This window comes from Populus euphratica, unplaced genomic scaffold (genome assembly GCF_000495115.2).
Source record: "Populus euphratica unplaced genomic scaffold, PopEup_1.0 scaffold22.1, whole genome shotgun sequence".
NCBI classification, from domain to species: Eukaryota; Viridiplantae; Streptophyta; class Magnoliopsida; order Malpighiales; family Salicaceae; genus Populus; species Populus euphratica.
This window is the reverse complement of record NW_011499863.1, coordinates 2,189,629-2,213,555: the sequence shown is the minus strand read 5'-3', so window position 1 is coordinate 2,213,555 and position 23,927 is coordinate 2,189,629. Positions and strand designations below refer to the sequence as shown.

At 33.3% G+C, this 23,927-nt stretch overlaps 3 protein-coding genes across 6 annotated transcripts in view; 1 reads left to right on the top strand and 2 right to left on the bottom strand.

Annotated features, from left to right (window-relative positions):
* Positions 1-534: 534 nt before the first annotated feature.
* Positions 535-4,337, bottom strand: LOC105125567 (ras-related protein RABF1). Of its 4 annotated transcripts, XM_011026084.1 has the most exons (8): positions 4,165-4,335; positions 3,656-3,735; positions 2,351-2,434; positions 2,070-2,164; positions 1,769-1,874; positions 1,151-1,240; positions 982-1,068; positions 535-840 (listed from the first exon to the last, which is right to left on the bottom strand). In XM_011026084.1, exons 1-8 carry the CDS (start codon positions 4,187-4,189, stop codon positions 802-804), a joined length of 606 nt encoding a protein of 201 aa, XP_011024386.1. In that variant the 5' UTR covers positions 4,190-4,335; the 3' UTR covers positions 535-801. The 4 variants fall into 4 exon arrangements, with proteins under 4 accessions (XP_011024386.1, XP_011024388.1, XP_011024387.1 ...); XM_011026086.1 differs by lacking the exons at positions 3,656-3,735; positions 4,165-4,335 and adding an exon at positions 3,343-3,638; XM_011026085.1 differs by lacking the exons at positions 3,656-3,735; positions 4,165-4,335 and adding an exon at positions 2,903-2,989.
* Positions 4,338-13,509: 9,172 nt separating this feature from the next.
* LOC105125566 (U-box domain-containing protein 14-like) lies at positions 13,510-17,166 on the top strand. The gene is made up of 4 exons (XM_011026083.1): positions 13,510-14,236; positions 15,076-15,192; positions 15,381-15,794; positions 15,880-17,166. Exons 1-4 carry the CDS (start codon positions 13,958-13,960, stop codon positions 16,954-16,956), a joined length of 1,887 nt encoding a protein of 628 aa, XP_011024385.1. The 5' UTR covers positions 13,510-13,957; the 3' UTR covers positions 16,957-17,166.
* A 741-nt stretch (positions 17,167-17,907) lies between these two features.
* Positions 17,908-23,927, bottom strand: part of LOC105125565 (vacuolar protein-sorting-associated protein 33 homolog) — a 7,268-nt gene continuing 1,248 nt past the window's right edge. Inside the window, exons 6-22 of the mRNA XM_011026082.1 lie at positions 23,860-23,925; positions 23,644-23,751; positions 23,483-23,527; positions 22,823-22,879; positions 22,398-22,492; positions 22,048-22,099; positions 21,859-21,915; positions 21,419-21,481; positions 21,217-21,323; positions 20,681-20,803; positions 20,462-20,543; positions 20,273-20,343; positions 19,668-19,748; positions 19,335-19,392; positions 19,150-19,211; positions 18,690-18,783; positions 17,908-18,313 (exon numbers count right to left, since the gene is read on the bottom strand). Of these exons, the coding sequence (XP_011024384.1) occupies positions 18,224-18,313; positions 18,690-18,783; positions 19,150-19,211; positions 19,335-19,392; positions 19,668-19,748; positions 20,273-20,343; positions 20,462-20,543; positions 20,681-20,803; positions 21,217-21,323; positions 21,419-21,481; positions 21,859-21,915; positions 22,048-22,099; positions 22,398-22,492; positions 22,823-22,879; positions 23,483-23,527; positions 23,644-23,751; positions 23,860-23,925 (1,311 nt within the window). The 3' untranslated portion in view covers positions 17,908-18,223. The remainder of the gene's footprint in view (positions 18,314-18,689; positions 18,784-19,149; positions 19,212-19,334; positions 19,393-19,667; positions 19,749-20,272; positions 20,344-20,461; positions 20,544-20,680; positions 20,804-21,216; positions 21,324-21,418; positions 21,482-21,858; positions 21,916-22,047; positions 22,100-22,397; positions 22,493-22,822; positions 22,880-23,482; positions 23,528-23,643; positions 23,752-23,859; positions 23,926-23,927) is intronic.

The window sequence follows — 23,927 nt, the reverse complement described above, 5'->3', positions numbered from 1 at the left end:
TCAGCTTACCTTCCACGCCTGTAATAGCTTCAATTGTTTCCAGGGGTTAATTCCATTACCTTTACCAAAAGATCAAATTATTTTACCTTCAGTACTCCTTACAGCGCGTGCGGCTATAATCTATTTTACCTGTCTGATTGAAAGGAGGAAACGAAATGAACTTCCATAATCCATACCTTGGCAATACCAAGCTAGATGACAGCCAGCAGGTAAGCTGCTTCATCTCTATTATTGGCCCGTTCCCTCACAGTTTTGAAGGGGACTCATCCCCAACCCTGATGATCCATCCAAAATGGTTTGTGGTGTTACTGAGGCTGAAAAGTACAAGCATTTCTACTGAGCTACTGGCCATCAGTTTGAGAATCAATTTCGGAAGTCTCAGTTTGTCACAAAACTCAAATTTTAGCATTCAGAATTGTGCGCCCTCACATTCCTAGAAGCAATGCATCCACAGGACGCTACTTTAATCTCCGGAGCTGTCCTGATATACTAGTAGCATTTTCAAATGATTTTTTATACTCGAGGCAGGTAGGGTTACCCGAAAACTACAACATTTGAAACACTCAGTAACAGTGTTATGCAGTCCTTTCACATAGTTGTCCACCATAAACTTGTGGACTGCAAGTCAACACGCTGTATGTGTTATTCATGATAATAACCGGGGATGTAGATTTTCAACTTGAGTAACAGTCAAATCACAGAATAGAGCAACTACCAAGATATGCACAAAGTTGACACAGGCAAGTGGTTTTCTTGTAACATTTGAGGCAATCTAGTTAATTCAGTTTCAAGGGTCCACTGTCATGTTGAGGAAGGGCGTGGGAGTCGCTTACCAATTTCCTGCAAATTGAAGAGGTTGTCAGATTACAATTAAAAGCGGAACCTTTAATTATAATTAACCAGGGACTCAACTGTATCAAAGTAATTTCTTTTCTAGTAGAATCATGCTATAGAATTAAAGCACACAAGTGTCAGTGGTACCTCAAACAGTTGATTTATATTATCTGCAGTTTTTGCAGATGTCTCAATAAAGAACATCCCATTCTTCTCCGCATATTCAATGCCATCCTTCAATTATTAAAAAGCAAAACACGTTAAAATATATTCAGCAATTAGGAATGATCTATTCCCAATAAATAACTATACTTGCTTGAGCGGGTACTTCTCGCTTCTCATGAAGATCAGCCTTGTTACCTACTAACGCCATGACTATATCAGGGCTCCCGTGTTTTTTTAGCTCCTGTTACACAATAGGATATAAGCCAAGAAAATAAACTTTCATATGAGCAGAGAGGATAAATTATTGAGCAAATGGTAAAGCTTTAAATGTACTTAACAAGTCTATGAAACATCTCTGGCTAAATTCAGAGAAAGAGAGAGAGGTATTTATATTCTGATAGAAGATAGAAAAGAGATTTTTAAATACAGAGCCGTCAAAATGCTAAATGAATAGTGAAAACAGCTTAGGTTGCATCAGCTACTATATTAAAACACTCATAATCATCCAACAGATTTTAGCGGCCTTAAGTTTATATTTTCAAAACAGACACTTAGTGCTGTGCTGAATCAAAACTGTTAATACTTTCTCAATTTTCCATGAAAACTTAGTTAGCATAAACCTTCTTTATTAAAGGGTTTAAGAACAATATAGCAACAAGCCAAATTCTTTTCACATCAAAATGTGAGGGCAAATTCATCACCCACATAAACATGTGTCTGCATGTGTGACAGGGAGAGAGAAGATGCAATTGTGATTCCAGCAGGCTACCTTAACCCAATACTGTGCTTTGTTGAATGTCTCTGGGCTTGTTATATCATACACAATAACTGCAACTGCAGCACCTCTGTAATATAGTGGTGCTAGTGCGGCATACCTGAATATGAAACAAAAATCAATAATCAATAAGAGCTTTGGTGTTTATGAAGGAGAAGGCGATGGGGAAGAAGGAACATGCCAGAAGAAAAATATACTATCAGATTAAATTTTCCAGTAAATTTTCAATATGGACTTGTTTGCTTGCATCTGCATGTGTGTGTGACCAACACAATATACACTTTGCCAAAAGTACCTTTCTTGTCCAGCAGTATCCCATATCTCAAATTTAATTGTTGTAGAATCCTGTAAAGCTATTGTTTGTGACAAAAATGAAGCTCCAATAGTTACCTGAAAATCCAAAGTCACAAATCTCAATAGATGTATCAAGAGCAGTTCCAGCATTCTAGTGCCAGTGGGTGCGGGTGTGGGTGCGGGAGAGAGAGATGGAAGGAGGTGGAGGTGGAGGTGGAGGAGAGGCTTAAATAACAAACAAGGTGAATGCATGTGAATGGCAAGGAATGATAGATTCCTTACCTTGGATGTTGGATCAAACTGGCCACGAACAAAGCGAAGAACAATACAGCTTTTACCAACACCAGAATCACCTAATAAAACCAGCTGTTCACAACATTGGAATGAAAGGTCAGTTGCATTCACTCTTAAAAATGCAAGCACGAAAGCAGCAACTCCAATATGCTTTATTGTTGTTTCAAACATATGGAAGAAATTTGTATTTGATTTTATACACAATCAAACGAAGAGTTGACTCAAATGCTCATCCATTGTGTATTGAATCATGTGGAGTATTTTGATGGTACACGATAAGTTCATGTAAAATTTATAGATGCATGATGCATGACATGCAGACATTATTTGACCTTTTAAAAATCTTTCTGAATCAGATTTGACACGTACCTAAAGACAGACTTAAATTTAAAGCAAACTGCAGTCTATAATCTCATCAGCAAACTGTACCCATGCTAGTCAATATATTAACACAGGAGTTAACAGAATGAATTCACGGATTCAAATTGAGAACTTCGAGGAATCTGAAAGTACAAATATCCTATTTCATCCTTCAACAACCTCAAAACAAGCAAAGTGGTGCCATTGTCTAACAAGATGCATGCTGGCACCAGCAGATAACAACAAAAATAACCGCTAGAATAACCTAGATAGCTTCTGGAAAAAGAAGATAACATGCAAACGTTGACATAAAATCAGATAATAGAGTGTGAAACAGTCCAGGAGCCAAATTTGCACATAAAACAGCTTAAAAATCATTGTTTAAATTGAAAGAGTATTCCACCTGTAATTGCTTGTTTGTGATTGTCTACATGAAGGCAAGGAAAAACTCTCCCAAAAGTACAAAACTTATTTCAAGAATTCAAACAGAGCACATAACACTACACCACACCAAAATATAAAACAAAGTGGTCCTAGAAACCACCATCAACTTCCCCAGCCCTGACCAAACAAAAAAAAAAGAACGCCCAACATGCTAAAGCAGCAGCAACACTACTTACCTTTTGCATCAGAAGGCCAATAAATCACAGCTTCAAACACTCAAACACAATAGCTCACTTTGAAAAAAAAAATATGGACATTTTCATCAACAGCATTGCTGCCAAAAAATCTCAAAACAGCATGGCATTAGAGAAATGCAGATCAACTAAGCGCCCATAAAATATAAAAAATCCAAACAGTATCAACTGCTAACCTGATCCCGTTTCAACACTTGCTTCCTTACCCACATAAGTTTTCTCAGTGTCCAGTCAAATCTCACATATAAAAAATAAAAATAAAAGACAGTCTATAGTGCAAGGTCCATAAACTTACCTTTACGCGTAGATTTTTGGCATCAGCCACTCCACCACTCTCTGCATTGTTAAGTCCACCCAACCTCCCAGTACTCCTATCTGCAAACATTTTCCCCAAGAGAAAACCCAAAATAGGCAAAATTATCGAATTAAATCAATTAATAGAACCACTCCACAAACAACCAAAACACAAACAACCAGCCACCACAGCTAGAAAACTAAAATTTCAACCTTTAAAGCAGATTTAGAAAAAAATCCTCAAAAAGCTCGCTAAATCAAATCATTTTATCAACAAGAAACACTTCTCAAACCCTAATTACCAAAAACTCATTTCCCCGATCACACACTAATCTCACAATTCACTTCCTCCTCATTAAACTAACTAAACTAAAGCAGTCAACCAACAACATTAGCATCAAAATCGCATTTTGATCCACTTAATTCACAATAGTGCCAAAATAAAACCATAATCCAAGAAAGTTAAAAATTAGGGCTTCCAAAGAAATTGAAAGACAAACTAGGGATTACCTGGAAGAGAAGAGGAGCAACCCATGACTTTCTTGTTGAAATACTGTTAATGTAATTAACACTGTATGTACAGAGAGTGTAATTAGGGTTTATCAAGATCGATTTTCTTTTTCTTTTTGTCCTCTGTTTTAGCTAATTGCGCTGTTGCTCTTCCATTTAATTATGTTGTCTTATTTGACTTGTACTGTTGGCGTCTGAAGCCACGTGTTTAACGTTTATATCTTGTGATTGGTATTAAACACTTTACCTGGAAATTTAATGCGAATACAATAATTCGGGTGTAAAATGTAAATGCGGTGCCTAAGGCACGGCCACGGTTTCAGTGGTGGTTTGATATTGCGACAGTTATTGGATTTTATTTTTTCAATCATAAAAAAAAAATTATTTGATTGGTTAAATAGTTTTTATTTTTTATATATAATATATTTCAAATTTTGATTTTATAAAAGTTTAAATAATATCATTATTATTTATGAAGACTTGTTTTTTATTTATTTTACATCTAAAAATTTATCTTATAGTAATTTTAACCAAATATTTTTTTTAATTTATTTTTTTAAAATCATATCTAAGACTTAAAAACTATAACAATTAAAACTATAATAATATCAAATACATTTATATTTTGTTCAAGAGTATGATCAACCCCGTGTTTAGTCACATTTTCATCAGATTTTTAGTTTTTATAATCATCAGGTTTTTAGTTTTTATAATCATAGACTATATCATATTATACAATGAAGGAAAGGGTGAAACAATTGGTAATAACAATATCAAATTGAGTAATTATTTTTATATTTTATGTGGTTAATGATATATAAAAAATAATAAAATTTATTTTACTTTTAATATTATTGTCAAATATATTTGAAAGAACAATTAATATGATCATGGACACAAATTGTTAAATTAATATGATCCGACTAAAATATCAAATTTTATATTTTATGAGAGTTAAATAAGTTAATCATATAGTACTGGTAGTACCTCTTATGCCCATAATTGCATCATATGCACATGCGACGGGATTTTAGTTTTCAGTACATTTGTAAGCACTTCTTTGCCGGACTTGCGTGCCTTGTCATTTGATCAACGTGATTGAGGTCACCGTTTTCAATTTCTTTGATCGCACTTCAGGACAAAACTCTTGCCTTATATTCTGTTTTTTTATTGTTATTTATTATTAATAAAAAAATTCAGATTATTTTATATATATCTTAATTAATTTTATAAATTTTAAAATTAATAATTATATAAAATTTTAGTGATCTAAAAAATTCAAATTTGAAATTATTGAAAAACAAACTCAAAACTTAACCAATTAAACTACTTTTCAAAAAAAAATATTATTTTTATTGATAAATGACCAAAATCAATTGTACCATGTAAAACTTGAAAAATTTATGGTATTTTCTTTGAAAATCTATTACAAAAATTTATGGTATTTTCTTTGAAAATTTATGTAGCTGCTGTTCTGAGTTTACATTTCACCTGGGATTATGGCTATAAACAGGTGGAACTTGAGATGAATTCGGAAATCATTGACGATGCTACTCGGCGTACTTCAAATTCTTTGAATAAAGATGATTTGTTTTGAGAACTCCAACCCCTTATTCATGACTGGGAAGCTTGGCTAGCTTCAACTGATTAGGGTTTCATCGGGGTGCATTTTCTTGATTCTCCTCCCGTAGAAATTTCCAAGAGTAAATTGTTTATCTAAAATTTATGTTGAGATAAACTTTGCTGGCCGGCAGAGGAAAGTAGGAGCTTATGTTGCCGAGGAAGTGAGGAGTGCTTGTCAAAAACTATAAACCTGAACTCTAATTACCAAATCAATGATTTTGGCATTCCAAAATCATTTGCCTAAACTTTACCAAATTCATTTTAGTGCATATGAACCTACACCTTTCTAAGTGACATGCGAGCTTAATTAGTCTTGATCATTTGTGAGTTTAATTCCCTAAATATATAAAATTTGAAATAAACTTAGCTAGACCATTACATGCTAGAAGTACTGGGCATAAAAAAGGACCAAAAACTAAGTTTCCTTGCAAACAAAATTAATTGGGACAGATTTTGACTAGACAAAAAAGACGTGACAGAATGATCACATGAGAACAAATCAGTATATAAGGTCTTTCGTGTTTCTTCCACATGCATTTGTTTGAACTAGCTAGTACGCTTAAAGGTCTTGAAACCTAATTTGTTTTATTGATCATGCACTTAGCTGCCATGCACTTCATGTATAAAATAAACAAAGATCATATGCAATTCAAAGTCACCAAGCTAACTAGCCATCAGCCATGGGCATACTTAAGCTACTGGTAAGAAAAATATTGGCATTCTAAAGTTGAGGGTTGTGGCAGAGAAACTACAAAGGAGTCTTTCACTGGGCTGGAAAGAAGCCTCCAAGTATAGAAAAATTGATGAATATCATGAGAAATGCTCTCCGTTGCCAAAAGATGTGAAGCTAGGGCACTTTGCTGTGATTGCAATCGAAAATGGTAATCCTAAGCGATTTGTTGTGCCTTTGAGCTACTTAAACCATCCAAGGTTCTTGGTGCTGTTGGAGGAAGCAGCAGAAGAGTTTGGTTTTGGTCATGAAGGTGCACTTAGCATTCCTTGCCAGTGGAGAGAGGTTGAATAGTTATTAGCCAGCGACAATTGATGAAGGCCATATATGTGTATCTTTCTAAAGATGATGATAGTTTTTCTCCCTGTTCTTTTCTCTATGCTCTTGATTTTATTATGATCTGTACGTAGAAATCATGATGTTTAATGATGCCTTGATCGGAAATCTTTGGTACTGTTTCTGCTTTGAATTAACTAGTGTTGACATGGTATTGATTTTTTTTCCTTCCTATTTTTCAGTATCAAAATCCCACAAGAACACTATATATCGAACTCAAATATTTATTGCATAAAGACATGTGATATAATTTAATTGTTAGTGCAAAACGCTTAAATTGAGCAACGTTAGACTTTGGTCTTTCTATAAGAAAAGAAATGGCTTCATCATGAAATTGTCCAAAAAACAATTCTGTTCCCATGATAATTTAGTATTTTAAATTGAAGTGTTTATGGTTGTAGTAATTAACTAGTATCTTATCTTACACTCTTTTTAATTAAAAAAAAAAAAAAAACAGTTTACGGGTTTTTTTCTTGGAAACTCAAGCCGCTTTCATTTTTTATCTCTTCAACGGTCAATCCCAACCGGAGCTTTCAAGCACAACTACAACTACTTCGATCTCCCGAGAGAATAATAGGTCTATGCGATGCTTCGAGGGCAAGTAGTCAAATCCGAACATTTTCAATGAAAGAAGCTTTGCTTCTATCAAGGTTCGGATTAAATAAATTTTTTTAAAATATATAAAAATATTAAGAGTATAAATTTTCTTGACAACATTTAATTAAATAAATAAATTAGGATCAACTCTTTATATAATTTGAATTGAGAATTAATCCAATTTAAATTAATTAATTTTATAATTTTAAATACAACCTTAATAACTGGTAAAATTATGATTTAGCTTTAAAAAAAAATTAAGATAGTAATTTTTATTAAAAAAATATTAAGACGATATCAGATTGAATTGACTCTGGTATGCCCATGACCCAAGTCATGGCCTCTATTGGGTATAATGATTTTTTTATAAACTATTTGTATTTAATTATATGATAAAAATAGATACTCACAAAATTAAGCATCAACTTTAAAATAGATATTTTATATGAGAAAGTGATAATTAGATAGATAGAAAAAAAAATAAAGCATACTCTATTTCCCAAATCAATTCAATATTAAAAAATAAATAAAAAAAATAAAGGAACAAAAACAAAAATAATATATTTGATTAATGAATAAACTCATCAAACCTATGAATTGGATAACTCAGGCTAGTACGTCAAACATATGAACTGGTTATGCACTCCACTGGTTTATAATATTTTTTTCAAAACTATTTTTTATTTAACTATATGATAAAAAAAAATAAACAATCACAAAATTAAACACCAGCTTAATATTGAGATTTTTTTATACAGTGATAATATCATAGACAGGAAAAAAAAATCAATTATAAAATTAAATTCTTAATTAACTCAATATTTAATGATAGAATTGGAAAGAAAGTCTATTAAAAAAAATTTAAACTCATTATACTCACGAACTAGGTCAACCAGTCAAATATGTAAACAGATCCATGGACTTTATAAAGTTCAATAAGAAGGTTTTTCTCTTTAAGTAATCTTTTTAACTATGTGAGAAAAAATAGATAATAAAAAAGTTAAATTTGATTGAAAAAAACACCTCATCAAACCCATAAATCAGGATAACCTGGGTTACCGTGATAAACCCACAAACAACGCTATCTATATAGAAAAGCAAAATAAAAAGAAATAAATTATAAAGCTAAATTATCAATCATTCTAATATCAAAACATTAAATCTACACAAATGAATTTGGTAAAAAAATATAAAAAAATTCAATAACAAAAAAAGAGAAAAAACATGCAAGACACAGTAATTCATGGTACAATAGGTGTGGGTGAACAATATTTTCCTTACACCTTTTAGTTTTTGTTAATTTATAAAGTTTAATAATATAAATTTTATTTAAAATTATTTTTCAACTATATAAAATAGACTATAAAAAAATAAAATTCAATTAAAAAAACATTTTTAAACTTGTAAGCTGAGATAATTGAATTATCTTAGCAAACCCGTAAATCTTATTGATTTCGTGGGTAAATAATAAAAAAAACTATAAATTTAAATTTTACTTATTATAATATTAAAAAATAAAAATAATAAAAATAATAAATTATTATTATAATTCTTAATACAAATAGTGTGGAAGAAGAAAAAATTCCACGCCCCTTTGTTGTTGTTAGTAATTAATAATAATGAAAAAATAGTTAACTTTTCTATATGTTTTAGCCTCCTACAGCTGTAACCACCTAGTTTTTGCCTTGTCAGTTGTCGTGAGAGGGACGCAACTACTTCACAAAACTTAAACTTGTCAAATCCCAGACCGGATCCATGTTATGTAATGTAGCCTAAGTTTTCCCACCAGTAACTAATTCCAAGCACGCCCAGGTCGTGTTTGGCAGACCAAACTCCTGATGGCCTCGAGCGAGTCATGCTCTCTATTGGTCTGATGACAATAAATATTCATACGTTGGGTTTTTAAAATGTTGATATCCTATCTATTGTTTAATGGCTTTAAATATTTATATTGTATTTTTATTATGTTTAAACACATAGATGAATATATGTTATTTTGGTACTATTTATTATTTAATATAAATAAAACAGTAATATATATATGTGTATACTTATATTATGCTAATATTGGAGTATGTATATATTGTATTGTATTGTATTTAAGTTTGATTCAACTATAATAATATTTGTATTTTATTTATTATTTATTGGGTAAAATAATTATACAAAAAAACATGAAATTATCAGTTATATGTATCCACGACATGCTTCACTCGATGATAATTGAGAATGTGTCAACGGTGACACCTATTCAATTAGATAGATTGTGAGGATGTAATTTACTTGCTGCCCTCCAATAAAATAATACAGTACCCAGTCATGAAAGTTTCAACTGCCGGTTTCCAATTCCGACCGACTTCTGCTCCATCTTTTCGCTTGTTGACTCGGAAAATACAAAAAAACCATTTCATCCACACCTAACTTCCCTACCCAAATGAATTACAATCCGTGGATGAATCTTTCAAAGTCAAATCTAACCGTACAAACAAAAGGCAAATATGTGCTGTCAAATACCGTATTTTTTCGAATCCAAATTTAATAACAGTGACATGTCACGAGAAGAAAAAAAAATCTCATAGATGCAATAATCAGTTTTTACATTATAATGTTTTATTTATTTATTTAGTTTTTAGAAAGTGAATTAATAATTGGAAAAAAAAAACTACTTCGGTAAAACACGGAAAGAGAGAGAGAGAGAGAGCGAAGAAGCTTTGATTAGCGATAATAGCAAGCAAGAGATATAATATCTTCCTAATAATTGCGCCTTGACCATTACCGAACGTGCCCAGAAGAAACATCTTTAAAGAACAAGATTGGGTGTGGTGTGGGCAAATTTGTTCACATTATAGTGTTACCTGCTTGTTTATTGAAAAATATTTTTTTTTTAAATAAAATATTTTTTAATATTTAATAATATAATAAAAATAAACTAGAAAATAAGTTTTCAATATTTTATTTTTTTTAAGTTTATTAAAATAATAAAAAACAAATCTTACAAGTTAAAAATTTAAATGAGAATAAAATTGAAAACAAATATAATTTCATAAATTATCTCAAATAATAAATAATAATCAAAATAATAGGAATCAAATCTAAAAAATAAAAAAATAAAAGATGAAGAAATTAAAATAATAATTTTAATATTTTATAAATTATTTCAAGTAAAATAAATAACAACTAAAAGAATGAAGATCAAATTTGATAAATAATTTTTTTTAATAAAAACATAATAAGAAAAACAAATTATAAAAATAAAGATTAAAATTGATATAAAAAAGATAAAATTAATTAATAAATATTTAAAATAACACACACGTATATATATCAATTCAATCAAAAATTTGAAAACTAAAATTAATATAATCAATAAATAATATAATATTTTTAAATTTTAAATTTTTTATAATTTTTAAAAGGTATTTTTCGTTTAAATTTTTTAGAAAAATATTTTTTAAAAAATAAAGCAAAAATTTTTTTGATTAAAAAATATTTTTTTAACCCATTTTTTTAATGACGAATAAATAAAAAAAATAAAAAAATTATTTTTTGAAAAACAAATATAATAAAAAAAAAGTTGTTTAAGGTCTTAATCGAAGGATCAGCAGCGTGGACCCAGTGATTATTCACTGTTTTAATGATGATGATCCTCTGCCAACTTCCATAATTTTATAAAGGATGACACATGATTAAAATATGGGCCATCTAATTGATAGGTACTTTGATTATAGATTTTAAGATGGGCCAACTAAGCTCTCGTGCACTCCACGGCAAGCTATGTGATTGGTTGCTATCATTCCACGTTAGCATGATAGGGAGACGTTTTCTTGCCTTGCCCAGAGCTGCCGGTAATTGAATCCACGCGGCTGTCTCTTGCTGGTATTGATCGACTTATCTTGACACGTCATCTGCTTGGTGGCATCACTGCAAGCTAGCTCATGTGGGCCCCAAATTGCCCTAGACAACATAATCACAAGATCTTGCAAAATGCCGTGGAAGAAATAATAAGAACTCTTGCGTCAAAAGGGGTAGGTTTTATCGTTGACGTGCAATTATGAGTAGTCTACTAGTATCTTAGTAATTATTATATGGTATTTATTTTAAAAAATAAATATAAAAAACAGAAAAAAAACAACAAACTTAACGACACGTAAAAAAATAATAAGAATATATTTATTTAGAAATCCTCTCCTGCTTGTTTGTATTCATCTAATTCTTTGAAATGAACTTCAATAAATAAATAAAGGAATGAAATTAATTACTTATTAAACATCATCAAATTTCTCAAATTAAGTGGGCAAGGAGTATATTTAGATATAAAAAAATTGATCCATGCAAGGTATGTAAGTATTTATAAATTGAATATCAACTAACAATAATAATTATTAAATCCAGGTTCGTAAATTGACTTGAGACTTGTTTGACTTGGTATTATATTGATCTAGCCTCTATTTTAGGTTGAGTGTCCAAAAACAATTAGAGTTAGTATGGTTTGATCCGGTAAAAAACCAATTTGAATTTAGAAATAAATTATTTAAAAGAAAATTGTTTTAACTTTTTTTTTTTTGTTTAAATTGGGAGGTTTTAATAACTTTGATAAGTGGAGTAGTTTTTTTATTTTTTATATAAAAAAAATACTAAACCTTGTGAAATATCTATGGAGACTGAAAAACAAATAACCTACTTTGAAAGAAAATTGTGGTTTTTACGGATCTCTCTTGAAGAAAATTACTCGAAACTTTCTTTATCTATATAATATTCAAAAAATCGCTTTGAAAAAGACCATGATAGTAACCCTTTCCATGCTTCCTTTGAATTTGTGATTTCTTTTGCCAATTACGAAGTTTTTCTCTTATTTATCTATAAACCATTTCTAGCATGGATTTTGAATGCAACGTCTATCATTTTCTAATCATTTACGTGCTATCATGTTGCCTAACATGATCGATAATTCAGCATGAAGTAGCTATTTTTAGTAATAATTTGGATTTGAATTCTAGTTGTGAAGATGGATTTTCAAACTCTACAGTATCATCAATGGCATTCCTTTTCAAACCCCAGGAACGACTTTCTAAATTCACGACTACTGTATGCATCATTTCCTCAAAATCTATCTTAAATTCTCAATGTGGCCGATTTATTGGAATGGCCTGCATTGAAAATTAACTCTGGCCCCGGACCGTTATTCCAGAAAGGCTCAGGAGACCACGTTTGTGGCTGCGTTTGATATTTATAATCTATGCAGTGTCCAGGCCAGAAATTGCTGTTTTCTCCTTGAATTTCCGGGTTAAAGGCTCAAAAGTCAAGCCAGGCGAAGCCGAGCCTATTGACAATTTGTTGGCATGAAGAGAAAACAGCAGCGAGCGATGATGAAAAAGGTTGCTTGTGACAACACGCTAAAAAACAACATACACGCGTCGTCGCCCGAGGTTGAGGACACCGCGGGAGTTTTTTATTTATTTATTTATCAAGTTACCACGTTACCCCTAGCACGAAATAATTTACCATAGAAAAACCTTCATGGAATGATGCAAGACCCCTTCAAGCATGCCCTGAGAATTTTAATTTTAAAGACAATTGAGTCGTTACATTATGTTTAAAAAAAAGTAAAAGATAAAACAATGCCCCCAGGTCACGTGCAAGTATTTTTATTTTTTATTTTTAAGGGTATTTATGTAACTTTACCATGCAACAAATCATATCAAAATCAACTGAATTAATTCAAGTGTTCGGTTAAATCAACTATTTTATATATATATATATATATATATATTTATAATCTAGAGCAATTGAGGTTATGGGTCTACTCGCTTGGCCGTGTTTTATAGACTATGAGTGTGATTTCTCTCCATACCAATTAAAAACTCGTTGTGCTGTGGGAAAAGAGAGGCAAATAATTTTGAATTCCACATAAATAGAACATGAAAAACAAAATAACAGTATAATCTCATTCGATGCATCCTCAAGGACACTTTCGTCACAAAGACAACAACCATGATTTTGGTCGGTAAGGATCTCATTATCCTCTCTCTGTTTTTTTAACTTTTCTTTTTATGGACTCGTTATTCTTATTTTCATCACACCTTTTCCAAGTCTCAACCGAAGAATTAAACCTCGACTGCTAGGACCCCACTTCTGTTTTTTCTTTGCTTAATTATTTCTTCAGAGGACCAAAAATTGGATCCCACTGTTCTTAATCGAAGCAACAAAAAAAAAAAAAAAACTTTAAGCTCCAAACTCTGCATCTGTGTCTTTCTTGTCCAAAAATCAAATGTCTCTTGCTTTCACACAAAAACCTCTCCACTTCCTCGGTGTTTAACGCTCCTCTTTGATGATAAAGGTTCTTTTTAAAGTTTAAACCGTTGTCCATTCACCTGCCCTTCTCATCAACTCATTAAAACCCAGCTCAATTCACCCAGTTTTCTCATCTGGGTCTCTCTTATTTCTATCAAAATCCTCACTTTGAGGGTATATTTGCATAATTCAATCGTTTTTGGGTTTTTAATAAACATGGTATTAACGGAGGATCCGAATTCTGAGTTGATGAGTGGACTCGTTGACTCAGTGAAAGAGATTTCTATGTCACCGGAATGTAGAAATGTTTGCAAGAAGATGCATGGGAATTTGGTACGTAGAATCAAGCTGTTGAGCCCTTTGTTTGAGGAATTGAAGGACAACAATGAAGAGCTAAGTGAAGAAGAGACTAAGGGTTTTGAATTATTGAGAACCGCTTTAGATTCTGCTAAGGAGCTTCTCAAATTGGTTGTTGAAGGAAGCAAGGTGCATCAGGTACTGATTTTTGTCCTCTCTGTTTGGTTGCAAGGAAGTAGAGAAAAATGAAAGCTTCAAGCTTTGTGTTCTGTGCTTCTTTGTTATCAACGAGTCGGAATTTATTTGTGTTTCTTCTCTGGTTGGAATGGTTGAGTTATGCTATCGTCTGTTGGGTATTTTTACGAGGAGGATTTCGTTTACTTGTCTCAATTCTGTCTGTTTCCTGAGAAAATGGAAGTTGTGGGGTTTTTTTTGTGGTGTTTTTTCTCTGTATTTGAAGAATGGATATATTATTGATTTAGAATAGAACGAAAGCTAAGGACTTTGATTCTGAACTTCTGGATTATTAGTTTTATCAGAAACTAAATAGATTACTGTTCATTCCTGAAAAAATTAAAAAACAATCTTTAATTTTTCCGTGAATTGAAGGGACAGACCTGAAATTACGAATTGTCTTAATAAAGGTTGAGTCATGTAATTACTGAAATGTCTGTCGGTGAGTCTTTTTGACTGAAGTTCGTATATTATTTTGTGTTTTTTGTCCTTAGATTAGGATATTTTTACCAGCTTCTTCAATTCATGGCGGGATTGCATGATAACTTGGAACTCTGTTTATAGCCATCATCTTGCCATCTATACTTCTAGCGTTCTGCAACAAATACCTTTAGTTTCTTCCCTTGATAGTTTTAGAAAACATTGATTCAGTTTTTTAGGTCGAATGATTTGAGATTAGTAAGCCTGTATATTGAGTTGTTGGTATTAAAGTTAGCAGGGTTTTTTTTTTTTTTTCATTTGCAAACATAACTGTTTAGATGTAAATCTCCAAATCTGAATCAAGCCATGCTTTGAATGCACAGGCCTTGCAAAGAGACCACATAGCAGATAAGTTCAACCAGATCACAGAAAAAATTGAAGCAGCATTGAGTGAGATTCCTTATGACAAACTCAATTTATCAGAGGAGGTTCAAGAACAGGTACTCTTATGACCAAATTGATTTATTTTTAGCACATTTACAAGGACCCACTTCACCATTTTAGTTCTGCACACCATAAGATATTCTGATCAAGTATGGTTTTGGCACAAAATAATGACTCTGATTAATAAATGGATTGATTAATTTTAGTGCTGACAACTGATGTGATATCTATCACTTTTTGCTAGATTGAACTTGTGCACGCTCAATTCAGAAGAGCAAAGGGAAGTCCAGAACTCCAAGATCATCAACTGGAAGTTGATTTGGCCATAGCACAGAGAGAGAAGGAGCCTGACCCTGCAATACTAAAAAGACTTTCAGAAAAGCTGCATCTCCAGACTATTGATGATCTAAAGAAAGAATCCCTTGCGTTCCATGAACTGGTTATTGCAAGTGGTGGAGATCCAGTAGATTGGTTCAAGAAGATGGCATCCCTCTTTAAGAAGTTAAAGGACCACGTTCAGATGGCAAACCCTGAAGCTGATTGTTCTCAGGCTGAAAAGGTTGTGGTGAAACACAGATCTCCAGTTATTCCAGATGATTTCCGGTGCCCAATATCTCTTGAACTAATGAAAGATCCTGTTATTATCTCTACCGGACAGGTAATCTAAAAGTTGTCGCATAGTTTTTAACTTTGCATCTTCGTTGGTAGCCATTATTCATTAATTGTTTCCTCTCCTTCTCCAGACTTATGAAAGATCATGCATCCAAAAATGGCTAGATGCTGGCCACAAGACCTGTCCAAAAACACAGCAGACGCTCTTGCATACGGCCCTTACACCTAACTATGTTTTGAAGAGTTTGATTGCTTTGTGGTGTGAGAGCAATGGTGTAGAGCTTCCTAAACAGCCAGGGGCTTGTAGAAGCAAAAATGTAAGAAGTAGCATTTCATATTGTGACCGAGCTGCAATAGCTACCTTACTAGACAAATTGGCAAATGGTAATCTGGAACAACAAAGATCAGCTGCTGGAGAGCTTCGTTTATTAGCTAAGAGGAATGTAGATAACAGAGTCTGTATTGCTGAAGCAGGAGCAATTCCACTCCTCGTGGAGCTATTATCCTCAACAGATCCTCGGACCCAGGAGCATGCTGTTACAGCGCTTCTCAACCTTTCCATAAATGATAGTAACAAGGGAACCATTGTTAATGCAGGGGCCATTCCTGATATAGTAGATGTTTTGAAAAATGGTAGCATGGAGGCAAGAGAAAATGCTGCTGCAACCCTTTTCAGTTTATCTGTTGTAGATGAGAATAAGGTGGCAATAGGAGCAGCTGGGGCTATCCCAGCTCTTATAAAGTTGCTTTGTGATGGGACTCCAAGAGGAAAGAAGGATGCTGCCACTGCTATCTTTAATCTTTCAATCTATCAAGGGAACAAGGCAAGGGCTGTGAAGGCTGGTATTGTCCCACCCCTGATGAGGTTGCTGAAGGATGCCGGGGGAGGAATGGTGGATGAAGCATTGGCAATTCTTGCCATTCTTGCAAGTCATCAAGAAGGGAGGGTGGCAATTGGTCAGGCCGACCCAATTCCTGTTCTGATGGAGGTCATCAGCACTGGATATCCACGCAACCGAGAGAATGCTGCAGCCATCTTGTGGTCACTTTGCACTGTCGATTCGCAGCAGTTGAAGTTAGCTAGGCAGTTCGGTGCTGAAGAGGCACTGAAAGAACTATCGGAAAGCGGTACTGACAGGGCAAAGAGAAAAGCTGGAAGCATATTAGAGCTCCTTCAGGGAGTTGATGCGATTGTTACACAAAGCTGACTCTGAATCATGCAGAAACATTTCAGAAAATCGCAAAACCAAAATCATGCCTGTTTGAATGGTTCTTCGATTTTGAATAGGTGTTTTTTGTACAGAAGGGTAAACATGGAAGTGTGCATATTGGCGGCTTAGGCATACGAGACTTGTGCGTCCCCGCCAATTAAGATAGAGGTATAAACTACTGGCGTGCTTCACCAAACACGCAGGAAAGGTCGGTGGTACTGAATTTAATATTGTTCCAGCTCTGGAGGGACTTTTTGGGTGTTTAAAAAAAATGATTTTTTTTCTTTAATTTTTCTGTGTTTTTAAATATTTTGATATCATAATATAAAAAATAAATTTTAAAAAATAGAGAATATAATTTCGATGACAAACATGCTCCCAGGTCTCCGATCATATTAGAGATCTCATGATGTGACCTCAATATGGAGTTTATCAGCCTTTAATTATCGTGGAAACGTGTGTTTTGGAAATAACATGTATGATAGTTTTAAAAAAAGTATTTTTTAATTATAGATGTATTTAAATAATATTTTTTCAGTTTTATTACATCAATTCATTAAAAATATCAAAAAACATTTTTAAAAAAATTAATTTAATATTTTTTGATAATTTTAAAAATACTTCGAAAAATAGATTCAATCACAAAAACACTCTTGTTAGGGTGATATAAACTATTTTTCAGGGAAACCATCCTTCATTGAACTTTTAAAAGTGCTTTGAGCAACCACATTCCCCACCAAAAGTTCTGTAATGCCATGTTATTGAGGTCGGAAGTTGAGTTATAAAGGCTATATTTTAAAATCATTTTCAGGTGTCAACTGGTCTTTTTTCTGCCATGATTCTTAATTCGTAGGTGAAACTGTAGTTAGCCTCAGGTAACGTGATGCAAAATTTTCATTGCAATGGGCTGTAAATTTGAACCGCAAGATCTCTGACGACAAAGCAAGATGTTAACAAGCTAAGAAATCATCAAATAACTCAAAACCATTTGCCATTATCATATGATGACTAAAGACATGAAAGTGTAGATTGACGGTCACATTTGTTCACCGGAAAAACAAAAAAAAATTCTTCCATTCAACCCCGAATAAAAAAATCACAAAGAATTCCAACCAAACATCAACTCACCATGCATGCACCAGTAATTCCATCGGGAGAAGACACGTAAGAAACCAATGTAACTCCGCACAGAATTGTATCACCTTGGCATTTTCTCAAGTCTCGCTTTTGCTTTGAAAAGTCGCGTTTTTGCAGGCCAAAAAAGTTAACCCAACTTTTCCATGAACGTCTCAGTCAAGGTATTGCCACTGACAATTTTTGTTGTCCCAATAATCAAATCATATGCCATCGTTTCCTGAAGAGTAGAAGATTATGATATTAAAAAAAAAAAGGAGGGAAATAAACTAACAAAAAAAGAGAAAATTAACCGCTGTATAACCATTTAAATTAATGATGTTTTAGAGTCAACAATGCAGGTAGATATATTTTTCAAGTTATATTATAGAATCTTTCAAGTATCAAAGAGAAAAACCAAACTGAAAAAATCGAGTAAAATCATCCAAAGGGATGGGCTATCCTCCATTCGTTTTGAAGTATTAGTCTAAATGCTTCCGTTAATGTGGGAGAAAAACCAAGGTCTCACCCACAACTATATAATTGACTGCCTGATACAGATTCGCATATTAGAATTGCCTACTAAAGATTCATATACGCAGAAGTATCTCACAAACCTGAGCACTAAGAAATCGAAGTGCAGAAATTTCTGCAAATGTTACCCCTCCAATGAACACAACAAGTACCAAGGAGCGTCTTCCATCAGCAACTCTGAAATATGTTAATTAGTGTTACAATTGACTGAAGATCAAAACGTTGCATGATACAACTCGAAAATTACTCCATACACTTGGAATACAGAATTAATCCAACTAGTTTATGAATAATTCAGTCACAAAAGCTGTTTTTATACTATTTGCAAAATTGATACAAAGAGATGCTCATTAAAAAATTTATGATCCTTGAGCACAGGCAATGCTTTTTACCAATCAGAAAATTTAGGTTAAATTAGAAAAATCTGGATAACCTCATAGACATCAATGATCACATCACACCCATCAAAGTATTGAAAATATCAATTAACGAGAGACAACGGCTTAAGCAGCAGACAAGAAAGAAGAATGAGTTTGCATCTACCTGTCTACAGCTGCTGAAGCCCCATGCAGTGTGTCGAACGAAGGACTGCCCGAGAATCCACCCTGCACAAATAGTATAAAAGATATTGTGGCAAAGATATCAATTTTTTTTATGATATGCGTATCATAAAAAAATATTAGATGCAACAGCAAAACTAAAAGGCAGAGATGGAGAAGTGGACTGACTCTCTTAGTCTCTGAATGAGGTCCTGGCAACAGCTTCAAAATTTCTTCCATGGGACGCCTGAAAGGTCAAGCCATCACATTTAACTAAGATAAGGTCACTGGTAAAGTTCACATTTTTTGTGGGACTCCATGGCATCGAACTTGCTTTAATTCAACCTATAATGTTTAAGGGTTTTATCTTTAAGGAATTAAGACCAGAATAAGCACAGATGCTTTTAATCTTTTTAGACAGTTCACAAGTTGATCATAAACATGCATATAGATAACCAGTAAACATGCGTGATCCACTGCTGACATACAAAAGCTAAAAACAGAATTCAAAATTGACCTCACCATCCAGATCGAACAGCTTGCTGAACAAGGCGAATGCTAAGTGGTGCATATCCAGAAAAGACATAGGCAATGTCATTGGGGCTGTTGCATAAGAAATAGTTTTACAAGTTAGGAAAGTAAATAACAGGATTATTAGAAAAGGTAAGCTTACAAAATAAATCAAAACAGCATCAATTTATAAATGCTGAAAAGTGTGGCTCATTTTTATTTTTTTTTCCATGGCATTCCATTTCATTTTCAGAAGAAATTTTTTCAGGAAACGGCAATAGATTTGGAAAATTTCCAATTAAGATGATGCCGACTTTTGATTGATGAAGTAGACATAACCAATTGCAAGAATTTAAGGAGATGGTTCAAGAAAACAATCCAAAACATGTTTTAGCACTCCCTGTAATTTTCAACTCAAGAAACATAAAAAACTTCTAAAGCACAGTAAAAAAGGCCCCCTAATGCAGTCCAGATCATTGCGTCACAGAGCATCCTCAGGTTTGCAGCAAAAGATTACGTCCACTTCTCATAGGTATAGCAGAACCAAACAAACATCTTAAACATTCTATAAACAATTCTATATCAGAAACAGATTACATGATCAAGAGGTTGATTACTTGGCAGTGTCAGTATCCTCAACTACAAGTTGGAGAGTACGTTTGATAGTCAGCCAGTTACTTTTATTTTCCTGCAAGATTAGAATGATGTACACTGAACTTGGTAATTCGATAGAATCCATTTACCTGAACTATCAGATTATGATGTGAAGAAAATAAAATGACTCATTAAGGAAAATCATACTAAACCTGCTTTTTAAGCAATCCAGCCTTTTCTAAATTATTCAACATTGCTATGTGCTCAAAGCCATAGCTATGGAGCAGCTCCCTCCTAAACAAGAAGTGCAACAACCACAATGCAGCACAAGTGCATAGTTAGAATAATTACTTCGTACAATAGGTAAAACAGCTGTAGAAGTCAAGAACCAACGGAATAAAGTACAAAAATGAGAATCATGCTATACTTACCTCAAATGGTCAAAATTCCTTTTTGGAAGCCCTGAATTTGTGATAGAAAATAAGATCAGAAGACGCAAGACACTAACAAGAGGCTCCTGCTTATGGATCAATTCTTCAATGTAATCAAAGCATCTGCAAATACAATCTTCATCAATTACATTTTGACTTGAGAAGCATTTCCAACATCAAGGAAACATTTGAGGCACAGGAAATTGCTATCAAAGCATATGAACAATTAATAAGGAAGTGTTTGATTCATATGACTGGACAGGACAACTTCTCTTTTCTATGCTGTTTATAGCACAAGTGAGACTGGACAAAAGTTGGTTTTTATCTTGCCCCATACCCAATTTCTGTCCTATTTCCCCTATGGGACAAGGTTGTCCCCGTGTAGTCTATCCAAACCAATCCCATCTGCTCACCAAACACACCCTATTTACAGGAAACCAATTATACTATTTGCATGAACAAATTAAAAAAATATAGAGGAAAAACAGAGCAGTAAAGCTTTCAAAGCAAGGGTGCATGTCTTCAAATCAACTTACATGTCATAACTCTGAGCCTCGATGAGTGTTTGCTCCATGTCAAGTCGTGAAAGAAATGACTGCTTTGATGTGAATGTTGATAGATGCTGAGCGAGATTTATGTGCCTCTGAAGCCATTAGAAGCAGCAAGTCAAAATCTAGCATCATTGGAAGAGCATTGACAGAGAGCATGACAAGTAAAAAGAGAGAGAGAATGACTTACAGTCATTTCAGGCAATGAATTCAGCTTTTTAACAAAATCCTTTAACTCAGAAACTGTCTGATTCTGTATTGAATCAAATGACACCTGATTAGAAATTGCTCATAACCATTCAAGTAATCCAAAAGCCAGGCATTCAAGAAATTAACTCTGCAATTTCACATGAGTGAACGTGCACTATTAACCTTAAAATTTGATAGGGAATCAACAGTAATGGCACACAATTCTCTAATTCTCTATTAGGCTTTAGCATACAACAGGAGTCTGAATTATTGGTATAAACTAAAGCTGCAAATCTTGACTTAGGAAGCTCTCTCTTATAGCAGAAAGAAGAACAAAGAAATACCAGGTCAACTACACTAGTAGATTGTGAGTTAGCAATAATTGTTCATTAATTATGAAAGGAAAAAACATGAGAGTTCAGGTGATGACAATTCACGTACAGTAGTTGTCATTTCTGTGTAGTCCTGCTTCATAGATGTTGCCTTTTGACGTAGGACCTGTAATTATACTGCAGATGGCAACTAAGGAAATAGAAATTGAAAGGCATACAAAGAACAGGTAACAGTTTGAAAAAGAGAATGTAAAATTAATATGGGAAGTAGAATAAACTTCCAGAAATATGAAGCAACCTGGGCAACAACTTCAAAGTTGAGATCTCGAATTTCCTTGAACAGCTTGTCACTAAAAAAGTTTCAGTGATGTGTAGTGAGTTAATTGCCAATACATAAGAAAAGGCAGGAGTCTAGAGCAAGAGAGAAGGTCCTGACAGTTCAAGTAATCATAAATTATAAATCTTAACCCAATTGCAGCTATGCAACATGCATTTATACAAGTTAGGATTCATTGAAGGATAACAATCTGGTAGTTGAATCCATCTAAACCCAAGTTTGACAGCATGTAGAGATCAAGTTTCATCTTTAACCCTCTTCTTATAGAACAGATAAGAGAGGGAAAAATACTCTTAAATAACATAGCATACCTTGAATTAAGTGGAACCTTGATCTTTTTTCCTTCTTGTTGAGCACCCATGATAGATGGATCAAGCTCCACAGCACCATTGTTGATATGCAAAAACTGCACTAAATCTATTAGAGATGGCTAATAGCATATCCTATTGACAGTAAATAATTATCATCATTTTTTCCACTCAGAAACATATGGGGATACATGTGCCTTAAAATTTCAGCTTCCAAATAATAGAAATAAAAATTTTAAGATGCTCATGCTAGAAGAAGTCAAATACTTTTGCAAGTTGTGGATGCAGAAGTGGTAACATTACAGACACACATGCAGAACACATTTTTCTAAGGCTAATCAAATTTGGTAACAAAATTAGCATATATAACTTCCATAAAGCAGGTGAAATGGCTAGAGTATCTTGGTTTCACTTGAGGGTCAAATTACCTCATCCAGAAGTCCTTCGTATGTTAACTGTGAACACATAGGAGTAACCATGTCCACCTGCAGCAAGGAATGGTAAACTTTTATATAGCAAAAATATTTATTTAAACATCGAGATCATAATATGCGAAGTCCAAGAGAGAACTATCTCAAAACAAAAACTAAGATTGTCCATAAATGCAAGTTTTACAAAGCTAGCAATAAACATAAAGAAACTTCCATCTCATCACCTAGTATTGCGAGCGAGGAATGCATAAATTTTTATATAGCAAGAATATTTATTGAAACATTGAGATCATAATATGCAAAGTCCAAGAGATAACCATCTCACAACACAAACCAAGATTGTCCATGAATATAGCTTTTATAAAGTTAGCAATAAAGCAGTAGACATAAAGAAACTTCCATCTCATTATCTAGGATTATCAGCAATCTTTACACTTAATATCCAGCATCGCTTTTTGAGATGTGCAAGTGTTTTTCAATTTTCAGCTTTCTGAAAATTTTCAAATGCTCATGTTATTCAAATGTGCAATGATATTCTGAAGACAGTGATGAAGATTTATTCATGCCAGTGCACACAAAAACGAGTACCTTGTTATCATCTTGCAAAAGTAAGATCAATTATTTAAGCCAAGAAGCAACAGAAGAGAGATAATTTACCTCCCTGTCTATAAGGATGAGTGTATTTATCCCTGGCATAACCATCTGAAATAACAAGCAAGTAAAATGTCGCAAGCGACAGATCAGTTATAAATAGACAGAAGTGTCTAACTTGCACGTTGGTTAAAACTTAGAAGCGTGCTCAGAGAAGCTGCAATTACATCAGATGTGTTAACTGGTTCTTCTGCTTGCATGCGATTGAGAATGTCAGCAACACGTACTGATGCTTTACCTTTTGCCCTTACATATGGTATCACTCCAAAAGAAGACTGCAGGCACAACTTTTCCATAAATATCGAATCATAGGAAGTTATCCGCAAACATTCTTAATGCTATAATTGAAAAATGACTTTTTGGATCCATCAAACCATCTAAACCTCAAGCTTGTGAATGGCCTTTGCAATATGCCAAAGTGAACTTGTATTGCCGTCAACTAGGCATTCCT

What these genes read in the sequence shown, in the direction of transcription:
- LOC105125567 (XM_011026084.1), bottom strand. Translation starts at nt 4,189, where the DNA reads ATGGGTTGCTCCTCTTCTCTTCCAG. An exon ending in AAGCACAGTATTGGGTTAAG is followed by an intron (nt 1,241 to 1,768) that starts GTAGCCTGCTGG and finishes ATTGTGTAACAG; the next exon opens with GAGCTAAAAAAACACGGGAG. An exon ending in AGCGAGAAGTACCCGCTCAA is followed by an intron (nt 1,069 to 1,150) that starts GCAAGTATAGTT and finishes TAATAATTGAAG; the next exon opens with GATGGCATTGAATATGCGGA.
- LOC105125566 (XM_011026083.1), top strand. Translation starts at nt 13,958, where the DNA reads ATGGTATTAACGGAGGATCCGAATTCTGAGTTGATGAGTGGACTCGTT. An exon ending in CAGAGGAGGTTCAAGAACAG is followed by an intron (nt 15,193 to 15,380) that starts GTACTCTTATGA and finishes ACTTTTTGCTAG; the next exon opens with ATTGAACTTGTGCACGCTCA. An exon ending in TTATTATCTCTACCGGACAG is followed by an intron (nt 15,795 to 15,879) that starts GTAATCTAAAAG and finishes CTCCTTCTCCAG; the next exon opens with ACTTATGAAAGATCATGCAT.